The sequence below is a fragment of the Oculina patagonica genome, chromosome 8, assembly GCF_052425735.1.
Source record: "Oculina patagonica isolate OP01 chromosome 8, crgOcupat, whole genome shotgun sequence".
NCBI lineage: Eukaryota > Metazoa > Cnidaria > Anthozoa > Scleractinia > Oculinidae > Oculina > Oculina patagonica.
In genome coordinates, this window is record NC_135765.1 from 6,584,292 (window position 1) to 6,597,269 (window position 12,978).

General features: G+C 40.0%; 1 protein-coding gene across 1 annotated transcript in view; it reads left to right on the forward strand.

Annotated features, from left to right (window-relative positions):
* The first annotated feature begins 8,605 nt into the window (after positions 1-8,605).
* LOC144662999 (uncharacterized) overlaps positions 8,606-12,978 on the forward strand; it is a 30,221-nt gene continuing 25,848 nt past the window's right edge. Inside the window, exons 1-2 of the mRNA XM_078523929.1 lie at positions 8,606-9,781; positions 10,304-10,729. Coding sequence (XP_078380055.1) covers positions 8,617-9,781; positions 10,304-10,729 — 1,591 coding nt within the window. The 5' untranslated portion in view covers positions 8,606-8,616. The remainder of the gene's footprint in view (positions 9,782-10,303; positions 10,730-12,978) is intronic.

Sequence of the window (12,978 nt, forward strand, 5' to 3'; positions counted from 1 at the left end):
CTTAGTATTAAACATCGATAATTTTCCAAAATTAGTTAGTAAAGGCTGAATGCATATTAGAGTAGACTCAGATTCCATTTTTAAATAATAAAAAAAAAATATTAGAAGTTTTATTAGAATTAGAATTTTTTAAGACAGTATTTGAGTTCTTGTCCCACACGTACTTAGACCATAAGTAATAACGGACGGGTTGATCAATGAGTTAACGGAGTTTGCGAAGGAGAAAAACCTGAGTTTTAAAGTTATACCTATATACCCAAATACTTATTTGGATACACCGAGACATTTTCCTTCCTTAAATCAGAGCGTTAAGATTTCCTTTGATTGGTAGCAGTACGCATCCTTCCATATTCTTTCAAGTGATATGTGAGGCGAAGCCGTCCGATCTTTCGATCAAGCGTTCAAACCAATACAATGTATTTTTGTATAAACAGTAATTTTCATGGAGTTATTACAACTCCGAAAATGAAGTTAAAATTTTAGTAGAATAGGATACTAGGATTGTAAAGTACGATAGAATTTTGTATTAATTTTTGTAGTATTGGCTTTGCATTTCAGAATGTTTTATTACAGAAGTACGTGCATCTTATTATAATCATTACCATAGTTCATAGCTTTTCATGCCAAAACATCGTGTGGCCCTCTGCATTTAAATTTTTGACTTGCGACAAAATAAATATAGACACAATTTTAACGATGTGTCACTGGTGAACATAGCATGCGTGTGTTTGTGAGAGGCACGGTGGTCCTATGGTTAGCGCACTGGACTTCGGGTTGAGCGGTCTGGGTTCGAGCCCTGGCCTGTGGTACCGGTGAATTTAATACTGAGGGGCGGGGGGGGGGGGGGAGGGGTAAGCATGCGATGGCCTTGCATCCCATTCAGGGGGGAGAAAAATATTCCTAGTCGCTTCGTGCTACAGAACCGGAATAAACTTAAGCACGACGGGCCACTTGGCTCGACTGCAAACTTTACCTTTTTATGTGTGTGTCGATGTGTGTTTGCATTGTACCAAGGCGCCGCGCTTTTTTTTCGGCCACGAGAATTTCCCTACAGTTTTTTCTCATAGTTCTCTAAATCTAACTTCCGGCTCGAAAATATTCGTGTTTAAACGGCTTAAAACAAAATACTTCCCATACCTATGAGTACTCCTGTCGTTAGTCTGACTAGGTCTGTTTAACTTAAATTTCAGTCATTGAACGTTTGCTCTTTATCCATTTTCATATTAATTTTACCTTTTACAATTCCTTACTCAGCCCCGCGCGTTCGGTGTATTGGACTAACGAATACCAACCAAAATCTGTTCGCTTTTAAGAAGTACTTCCTGGATCTAGAGTGTCTGGATGGGGGTAATGGAATCTCAGCTACCAGCTTAATTTTCGGCCAATTCTAAGCTATCAGTTAGTTCGGCATATCCCAGTTATTACCTTTTTACCGAGTTCTACATTCTTGTATTTTTTAAATAATCTAAACCGCATAAATTGATTAGTATCAAAGACTTGCAGGAGCTTTTCGAAGAACGTAGGATTGTTTCTAAAGGACTCCGAAGAATTTAGTTAATGTAGTCAAATTGACGGCGTAGCCAAGGGGTCTCCCCTTGCTCTCATATTAGCCAATCTCCTTATGGGACATCATGAAAAACTGTGGTTGGATAATTTTCAAGGCTCTGAAATTTTATTTTATCGCAGCTATGTTGACGACACTTTTTGTTTATTTCACTCGGAGCACGATGCCGTTATATTTTTTGACTACATTAACTCCAGGCACCCCAACATAAGGTTTAATATGGAAAAAAAACTTAATCTCAAATTACCCTTTCTAGATGTCAGTTCTTATTGATTATAGTGACCCCAATTCTTTCCTAACTAGAGTTTACCGTAAGAAAACCTTTACTGGGTTATTACAGTGCGACGTGCCTTACTGTGGCCACCCAACAAACTTTTTTACAATATTATTATTTGTTTCAAGGACACGCCTCCTTGCAAAGTTGAATATGAATAAAATATTACAACATGACAGTTGTAAAAAAAAAAGTTGGGTGGCCACGGTAAGGCGCGTCGCACTGTAACTAATTATTTCAGCTTTACCCCGTACTCTTACAAAGTGGATCTCATCAGGACTCATGTTGATAGGGCCTACAAAGATTAATAACACCTGTTTGGGGTTACACGAGGACATTACGTTCGCGTGTAGTTTATAAGTTTGCATGTGCGGACTGTAATGCCTGTTATGTCGGCGGTATCCGGTCGTTTCGCCTACGAGCGGTTTCGCTAACGACCAGTTCGCTAACGAGCTAGGTCGATTCGCCTACGTGTGAAGTCGTTTTGCTAACGAGCTGTAGGTTGTTTCGCTAACGTATTATGAAGATTCACATTTTATAGTATAGTAAAAGAACATTACAATACCAAAATCAATCCGCATTAAAGACTCTTTTCATACGTTGATTTTGACGATGCCGCCAAATTCTTATTCACCGACGCAACACTAAGACAGTTTAAAACACAGCTAAGTGTGTCTGCACGTTTGTGCGGAAGAGAAGTAAAAGACTTAATTAATACTCAATCAAGTCTCCCAGTCCTCCGCGTAACATAAATAAGACTGATCAACATTGTCCACGAAGTATAGGTGATCAAAAGTTTATTTCACCCAGCTTTTTTTCAACAATCGGCCAATTTGGGTCGGCTAGCTGAACATTTGCAAATTACAATGACTAAAAGTTTAGTGAAGTTTTGTAAGCATCACAGAATGATAACTAATTTAGCGATATTTTATAATCAAAGCGTCTTCGCAGTATGATTAAAAGTTTGGCGAGGTTTTTTGTAATCAAAGCGTCGTCACAATTGATTGAAAGTTTGGCGAGGTTTTGTAATTAGTCCGGGTGCCCGTAGCCTCCTACGCAGTCCTTCTTAGGGGCGATCGTGGGGAGGAGTGAAACACAATCGCCCCAAAGAACGACTGCGTGGGAGGCTAGGGTGCCCGTGACCTATTATGGACGTTCCGTTTACTTGGAAAGCTGGCAAATTTGAACTGCACTAGAATTATTCCTTGGACCTTGGTAGTCAATGCTAGGGTGGCAGTGGAAATCATGGCGTGGGCTGTTTGTGGTGAGAGGGTTTGCAAGTCACTCCACTTAGGTGATACAATTTGCAACGCTAATGTGCGTTTCAAGGGTAACACTATACCATCAGCTGTATTGGAGGTAAGCTAATAATAAAAAAATCTTGCAAATAAGTGTTTTGAATAGCGTTTGTTTTAATTAAAGCTATATCTAAGTGGTGTGACAGGTATAAAATTTCAAATTGCATATGAAAAATAATTATAATTCGCGTGCATATCCCCCACCTTGTTTCTTCGTAACACAGCTAAGAATGTTGTTGTTGCAGTTATTTAGCGACGAGACTGTGACTATTTGTTTCAAAGTCATCGAACTTCTTTATGGAGAAGCCACTTCAAACTTAAATCATCTTCGGTATAAACTTTTTACCAAAAAACACCTCGACAGCAGCAAACTTCCGCCTACTGAAGATAGTGCATTGTACCATGTCAAAAGAGCAAACTATTGAGGTTGTGGGTGGGGGCGGGGCGGGGCGGCACAAAGAGAGACCATAAGAGCCCACGGAAATATTGCACTCGGGCTTAAAATTAATGGTGTTAAAGACAAGACGAATGCAGTGACTGCCATGCAAGAAGAGTGATATTTTCTTAATGCCTTAGATTTAAACTCAATATATAACTTACGTGCTTGTCTTAAGTTAGAAGTGTTATTTCCAATGTAACAGTAAACTTTAGTGCCCATTGAAGCGATCCGAGTTTGTTTTGGCAAGCGCGTTTCAATTTACACTTGGTTTACTGAAGATGAGTTCGATTGTCTTGATTTCAAAATTATTTCAGCGTTTCTCTTCTCTTGATGAAGAAGCTTTGCTCTTCTGTTGATGTAAAAGAACTAAAAGAGACGTTTAGGTACTAACTTTATACGTTAGCGAAACGACCTACAGCTCGTTTATAGCGAAACGACTTGAGACGTAGGCGAATCGACCTAACTCGGTAGCGAACTGGTCGTTAACCGTTACATCAGGGCATAGTTAATATAGGGAAATGGTTAGGAAGCTCGGCAAACATCAAAGGAGCAAACAAAGAGGCCAAGATTTATGTTGGAAGGTCCATGACCCTGCACATCTTTTGTTTTGCGCTCATACACTATGTATGAATTACGTAATTGCAATGTTTTTATTGGTTAGTTACATGAACACACGTAACCACCTATTGTATTTTGTCAGGTTTTGTGCAGGGTCAACCCCCAAAATAGCGAACAAAAACATACAACAAAGAACTTTGTCGGGATTCCTAACCATTTCCCTCTATTAACTATGATCAGGGTACCGAAACGACCGCAATTCATGTCGGCGAGACAACCCGACATTTTTTCACACGCGTAAGTGAGCACTTAGCCAGTGATAGGGCCTCTCACATTTTCAAACATCTTCAGCATTCTGAACGTTGTCGCTCCTTGTGTTCAATATATTGCTTTCATATTTTAGATCACGCCTCTACCAGCTTTCAACTTAAGATAAAGGAGGCTATCCATATTCAAAAGAAACTACCTTGCCTCAATCAGCAATTACACCATGTTAATCTAAAATTATCCTTTTAATTCTCACATTTTCACGTTCTGTTGTCACTATTTTTCTTAATTAGCATTTTGCAGTCTTCTTTATATTATTCAACTTTCAACGCTTTGTATATCATTCAACTGAAGATGACAGAGGTTTTTGATGATGTTTTGCAAACTCAAAAATTTTGACGTTTTCTTTAAAATTAGTGAAGAAACTGGAATATTCATATGGATATGCCGTGAGCCGCAAACAAACACAAACAAAGGATGGTAAACCTGTGGTTTGCAAATAAATTGTTGCTCAAAAGTCGTGCCTTTGAGTTTCTTACAAAAAGAACATTTCGTGACCTGTTTGTTGAGACGCGTGACATTCCTGTATCCCAGGAGCCTTTGCTTCTGTTCGTCATTTTGACAAGTAGAGCTGAGCACGATCGAGCCCCACGATCGAAATCCTGCTCTTTGAATTTAAACCGGAGCAAAACTGATTCAATTGGAATCTAATTAAGCGGATGTTTTGTCGACATGCTTACAGGCTAGGGTTGCGTTCTGTGTTGTGCTCTAGATCTTCGATCGGGTGGTTAAAATATTTGGCCCGTCAAACTGAAGATGATGACGTGGTGACGTGTTGTACTGAATGTTGACGTTGTGTAATATTCAGGATTTGAATGCTACTTCCGCTTTTATGAGAGTAAAGAAATAATGGTAAGTCTTGAAAATTCTCTTTGCCGACGATTTTATGTCCCATACGTAAGATTTCTATTACCTTTTTCCTTGTTTAGTATTTGTGTAAAGGTCCGCGAGCCATCGTGGATACAAGACCTTTTCAATCAAAGCGAACAGTCTGCGAACAATAGAAGGTGGATCTTCAGCTAATATCCTGTAATAACGAACAAACTTGTTTTAAGAGAAGGTCGCGGAGTTTCTTTTCGGCCAATCAGCGACTCAAATAATTAAACCAAGGCTCAATCTCTGTACAGTTAAAACAATTTTAAGCGAATTTCAGTTCGGATTAGTTGTCGGCTGTACCTGACTACGTATACCTAGACTTAATTTGAAAGTCATCGATGGATTAAGATTGATCAAAACAATATCAAGATCAAACAGAGGAAATTTTCTTCAGTTTACAAGTGGCTCGTTAGAGAACTATGACTCGGGCATTTGTATTAATATTCAAATAGCAGAGATAGGGCTTTTTGCCTCATGTCACGCGCCAGACGCGTGACATGAGGATATTTGAGCGCTTAGTGTCCTCCTGTGTAACATTCCACGCATATCAGAACGTAAGATTTTTTTGCCAAGATCGAAGTCAGATTAGATTAAAATTCCTGAGATTCTGGCAGTTAATCAGATGACGATCTACAAAGCTGTCTTAGAAACCCTTTCGATTAAATAATGATCATGCGATGTTCTCCAGATAATCGTTGCTTTGACTATCTGGAAATTATTCGCGAGAATTGGTTTGAATTTGAAAAAAATAATTCTTAAGGGAAACATCTAGACGTGCCACAATTTGACCTCACGAGATAAGCGAGCGACGAAGGACTTTATATATTGAAAGTCAAGGGTAACATGATCTAACATCACGTGGTATGAAATGGGACAAAAACAAACGGAGATTATAAAAGAGTTCTATTATATAAGTGCCAACGCCGGAATTCTAAAAAGCTTAATGTTACCATAATATTCGTAGCAATTAGCTGACAAACAGGTAGAAAAATGCGGATCAAGCAAAAAATTTTAGTTAACTCAAAAAGAAATGTCCGCATAGAACAGAAAGAACATAACGCAAAATACACCCGGGCAGTTTGAAAGGACTTATACAAAGTATAAACGAACTAGCTAGACAAATTATTACATTTCATGAAATTTATTAAATTTTCAAAACAGAAGTCATTCTTTTCAAAAATGTAAACAGTCTTTGACCTTGTTTTAAGAGTATCGTATATCGTATATCGCATGTCACGCTACAATATAACGCAAGTTTTCTTGAGCAAACACACCGGAAAGAACCGGAAAGTCCAAAAAATAAAAAAAAGATCACAAGATCACATTGAGCCAATTTAAAACTAACATGCAATGTGCATTTTCAGAGGATTTCCGGCACAAGAAATAAATTGTTAATGACATGTACCCTCACTGGATATCAAGGCGGGTCAAATTTCCCCTGCCCATTCGAGACCTGATCGCCTTTTACGTAAGCTATCCAGGAATAACGAAAATACGCCGCTTTTCTGGTGCAATAATGTGTCGCGAGGCGGCCTAAAGGGCCTTTTGATTACTGCTGCGGCCGCCAGAACCGAGTCAAAAGATTCACCCTACTGAGAGAGTCTCTAAACTATCTTAATGCTACCTTTATCTGTTTTCCTATCTCATCCCCCACTCTTTGCGGAATAGAATTCTTGTGGTTAAAATATAACTATATAATTTCGCGTTTCTTCCTTCATGACGCGTGTTGTATATGACAGACATTGATTAAGTTTATTATTTTCCGTTGTCATAGTGATATGTGTACGACATGAAATTATTTAAAATTGAAATAAAAAAGGTAAATTCCGTTTTATTTATTCAACAAATGTGTCTTCGCATTCTGTTTCAGCCTGATGGCGTGGATGAAAAACTTTTAAGATAAACATTTTCGCTGTCATGGCAACGTTAAAAGAGGTCAAAGACTGACCCTATTTTTGACTGTTTGAAGATAATAACATCAAAACTACTCGGTAAAAGTTGTTGGTTTTTATAAATTTCCGTCTAATCTTGATTTTCAAAGTTTTTGTTTCTTTTTAGTTTCAAAAAAATTGGCCAGTTTCACCCACATGACACCAATTGCAATTGCTACAGGGTATTTTATACACAACATTCGGTTAAAGCTGGTTCTCATATGATCGCCCCGATCGTCTCTGTCGCCTCTGTCGCTTCAAAAAGTTTGCTTGCGATCGGGGCGATCATATGAGAACATTACAGAGACGTCTGCGACGATCGGGGCGATCGCGATCGCTTCGATCGCTCGTGTTCTGTACGGGCGATCGGTCGCAGACGGTCGCAGAGGGAGACGATCAAAGCGATCCAAACTGTCCCATGGTGCATCAGTATTACCCAGAACTACGTTTCCGTTTGGCCTCCCTTTAGCTTCTTCGCCGTAAAACAGCAATAACGAGAAGATAGGAGGACACGAATTTTGCCTTTGCATCGAAGGCTGCCATAAGCGATATCGGAGTTTTGAAAAAACACACGTGCGTCGATCGGAATAAAATCGAATATTCATACGAGGGAACAAAGAAAAGATCATGAATTATTATTTTGATTGATTAACCCTATTTTGCATATACCAGACGATCGGGGCGATCATATGAGAACCCCCTGATCGCTTCCAATCGCTTCGATCGCCTACGATCGCCTCAGAATTTGCAAACGACAGAAGCGACAGACAATCGGGGCGATCATAAATTATGAGAACCAGCCTTTAATGTTCCAGGTCGGAATTTAGCGGAAAGGTTCTTGTTGCTTAGTCTGGAATGGTTTAATTGAAACTTAGAAGTAATGTCTTGTAAAATTCCAGTTAATGGTCGCATGATGCCATCGATGAAAGGAAGGACTGCATAACTTTTGGAATGTTTCTGGGGTGTGGCCCATTTAAAAAAATGCAGACTAATTCTTCAGGCGTTGGGATAGCTCATGTGGGTTGTTTGGAAGAATTCTTCTTTAAAATGTTGAAGATTATTTGTGAAGGTTAGTTATTGGGTCGTTAGGTCGTTAGGGATCGATGATTAAGTTTTCCATATGTGGTACTAGGGAGTTTATAATTGCGCAATTAAATTCCCTTAAACTACCCAGACTGCATGTTTACTACCGATTCTTGCCTGTTTTACCACTCCAGTTGAAGTTTTAAGGATTACTCGAAATGAATTGATCATAATTGATATAGCAATTAACTTGAAAGGAAAGGTTTTCAATGTTAAAGCACCTTTTCTTTCTGTGTTTATAGGGGGGGGGGGGGGGCTGTAACTACATGAACACTTCCAGCGTCATGTCCGGTAGAAAATTACGAATTACCCTGTTGGCAGACGAATGGAAGTCCTCCAAAGGTGGTCTGTCAACCATGAACAGAGAGTTGGCTATACAGTTGGCAAAACACTCAAATGTGGATGTCACTTTTTTCGTTCCAAAATGCACTGCAGACGACAAAAAAGCAGCTAACAGTCATGGTATAAGCATTGTGGAGGCAAAGGAGCGGCCTGGTTTTGAGCCAAACGAATGGTTGTGTTTCCCATCGAGTGATCTTGTCATTGACATAATCATTGGACATGGAGTAAAGCTTGGAAAGCAAGCTCAAGTGATCAGGGACTCCCATCATTGTACATGGGTGCAAGTTGTGCATACAGCCCCTGAAGAACTTGCAATGTTCAAAGATTACTCTAGTGCCATTTCCAAAGGTGACGAAAAGCAATGGATTGAAGTGAATCTGTGTAAAATTGCTGATCTTGTCGTGGCAGTTGGACCCAAACTTCATGAGTTCTACTCAGCCTACCTTATCTCGTGCGACAAAAACGTCTTTAATCTTACGCCAGGTATCTTTACCGAATTATCTACCTTGAAGCTGTCCACCAAAGGAGCTAAGAAGTTTCGTGTTCTGGTATTTGGACGTGGTGACTCTGAAGATTTCGAACTGAAAGGATTCGACATTGCTGCTAAAGCCGTCGCAGAATTGAATGACAGAAGTTACCATCTCATCTTTGTGGGTGCCCCCAGCGGAAACGAAAAGCAAGTGGCAGATAGGTTACTGAAGCAGGGCTTAAACCGAAGTCAACTGACCGTGAAAGGATATCTTGAAAATCGTGATGACCTTGCTACCCTGTTATCTACAGCGAATCTTGCTATTATTCCTTCTAGAACTGAAGGATTTGGTTTGACAGCCCTAGAAGCCTTATCTGCTGGTCTGCCATTCCTTGTCAGTCAAAACAGTGGATTTGGAGAAGCTCTGCAAGAAATACCATGGGGCTCTTCTTGGATTGTAGATTCAGAGGATCCAGAGCATTGGGCTGAGGCTATCAAAGGGGTGCGAGAAAAAGGCAGAGTAACAGCACTTAAGGAGTGTCAAGAACTACGGACACGTTATGCTGAGAAGTACAGCTGGGAGAAACAGTGTAACCACCTTGTGCTAACCTTAGCTCATAGTAAGTACAATAACACAATTATACAACAAGTACAGATTATAGTAAGTAATACAATATTTGAAGGGTTTTTGTCAGTAGTGGACCTAAGGGAGTGGCCCAAGGCGATCAACTTTGCCCTCTTTTATATAAATTTCAGAACTACACCCCCTGAAATTTCTCATGTGAAGAACCTTGTCCTAAGATTTTTATCGATGACCACAAGAAGCGAAAAAGAAAATAATTTGGTTAAGGATTACAGATTCAATTCAGTGTTTTTGGGCAGTGGTGGGATACTCTCCTTCTCCCTTCCGCTAATATGCATTATTATTCAACAAATTGTCACGATGCCCAAATATGGTCAGGGCGTCCTTGTCATCTGTAATCCGTACAAAACAGATATCCTGCGATATATGTAGGTTGCCAAGATTCGTATGAAGTCTTGTAAAGCGCTTCACAACCACAGAATAATTATTTGAATGAAAAATATTTTCGAAATTTGCAGGATAATTGTTAACTATTGGCATGAAATTTTTTAATACTTAGATAGAGCTCAAATGCCTCAGCCTGCTTATGCATCTGAACCTGAAAGAAAACAAATGGAAGGCAAATCAGTGCCGCAAGAAGATCAGTCCGTGACTAAACAAAGAAGCGAGGACATCTCACCCAGTCTCACCAAGAAACAATCGATTCAGAGGATTTGTCTTTTTAACTGTGATGGCACTTATAAGCTGGATATAGTGGAAAGTTTTCTAATGGCAGTGAAGGAGAAACATGGCTTCCAGATCTCGGTTGAAAAGTTTGTTTTCCGTCTGAACCAAATGACAGACATTTGTGAAAACACCATTCCTCAGCTGCAAATGGACATTGCCATATTTGTCGTCAATGCACATGAATCTCGGCTGTCGATCAACGAAGACAACGCTGGAATTGGTTACGCGAAGGTTTATAGAGCGTTACTACAGGCAACGGGTGAGTGGAGTGTAGAAGTAAAGAAGCCGCATTATTTTTAAATAAAAAGCAAGTACTAAGAGACGCGAGCCCGATATAAATATTTTTATTCGTTTCAGAAAAGATCTCGAGTAACCTGTTCAAACGCAACTATAATTCAGCAGTGGCGGGGGCGTTTTGAAACGGCGGGTGGCTAAGACTGTCCCAAAAATACTCGGCAGGTTTTATATTTGGAGCAATTTTTCCGTTCTAACTTTTTTTTGTATTCTGAGCAGTTTCTAGATCCATGGCCAGAATTGGCAGACGTGCACAATGCGCATTTGCGAAATTCAGTTCCAATGTGTCCATAAGGATATACAAAGCGTTGTATGGAGACTTTACTTTTTGACTGATTATTTGCCCAATCACGGCATTAATCTTGCATACATTGTTGGTTCTATGCATGTTTCGTGTGCTTAAAAGAATAATTTTTATTTTACTCGCTCTGCTTTTCACGATAAAAATTTTACGTACCAGGTATCCAGTGATACTCTGTAATCGGAGAAACCCTATTTAAGTCCGCATCTGAGATTTCAAAGCGTGATAGCTCTCTTTTATGAGCGATATCTGAATTTGCCCAATTCGTCTCTAAGAGTGTACAGACCGGACAGTTTACTCGATAAATTTTGTCTTGAAAGCAATTTTCGTGGCCCTGCTTTTTGCTTTTAAAAATCCCGTAAAATCGCATAATGAAACACCAAGCGGCAGTCCACCTTGAAATCCAAAAATCCGCTGTCTTTGAACTGCGATATTTTAGGCGTCTTTGCTCCAATTTTGCTGCAAAGGCCATCGTTTGAAAGCTCTTTTGCTCCAGGTTTATCATCGTGCAATATATTTGACCAGTGGTTTCACTTCTACACAAAATATTCCTCTATGTAGGCCTCATTCTTGTGTATCATCGTTGATGTATATGAGCCCAAAGTCAGGCTTTCGAATCAGCGGCTATTACCAACTTTCGCTTAATGTACGACGCTTAATGTACGACGCATCAAAATACGCCGACTCCAATGTCCGCGATTTCTGGCCATGGAGGATTTTCGAAGATTCTCCGAATGTTGTTTGACGCCATACGATGGTTTCCGATCGTTTTTCGAGCTTTTCCGAAGCGAAGATAAACGAAGTTTCCCGAAGACTTCTAAGAAAGTTTTGGCCTTAATTTTTTTAATGACAGTTCAGACGATCCTTCTTCATGATGCTTCTTGGGTAGCTCTTTTGTCGTTGGAGGGCAGAAAATGTAGGAAGTCGCCAATGTCAAAGGTAACGTCAAAAACAAACTAAGAAGTTTAATTATGGAGCTCTACTAGTGGCGTTCTGGAGGTAGGAGGTTTGTTGAAAGTCCCCCGCCGCCTATGTATATACAAGACAGAATCGAACCCTTTTATTTTCGACAATAAGCAGCGCTTGTCGTACAACAAATGAAATTAAAAGAATCCCTTATTGTCATAATTCTTGTCTTCCTTATCGTCCAAACAAGTATTTCGCGTTGCTGTTGTTTTGCAGACTGACACCAATAAAAAATGTAGAGCGCACGCCTGTTTTCTTTAAAACCTGGTTTTACTAGCAAAGGAAGCACAAGCGCAAGCATGCACAGAAGCTCACAGACGCAAGCATAACAGCTCTTATTTCACCGACGCAAGCATAAACACAACGGCGCTAGTACAAGCACAAGGATCTTTTTTTTTTCTTGTGCTTGCGCTTGTGGTTGCGTTCGCGTTATGCCGTGTGTAAACGAAACACCGCATAAGCACAAGGAAATTTACGACGTCTGGTCGTGTCTGCCCAATTAATGCCTTCTTTCCAGATTTCCTGCGTCTGAGCATTTGAGCTCTGTAACTTTTTATGCCTGAGTTTATATTTATGTCGACGTTTGTTTTCACTTGGCATAAACTAGTTATTCTTGCGCTTGTGTTTGCGTCGCAAGTGAAAAGCAGGCTTTAGATTCAATCGCACCGGGCACACGCACAAGGGAGCGCGTGGTAAATACAACCTGTTGTAGCTCGATCAATAGATCCAAGGGCTGAGTTGGTGTCATTTCAGAAAGTCTCTGACAAGGTCACGTGTCATAATTGCTCCCACAGGGTTTCGGCCTGGAGGAGGCATCCTTATAGTCCCGGCGTATAGGTTATGTCCTTGGTATGCAGAAAAAATCTTGATTTGATCGAAGTGGGCGCGCTCAGGGTATAGGGAGTGGGCGCGCGTAGAGTATTGGGAGGTGTGATAAGTTTTTTGCC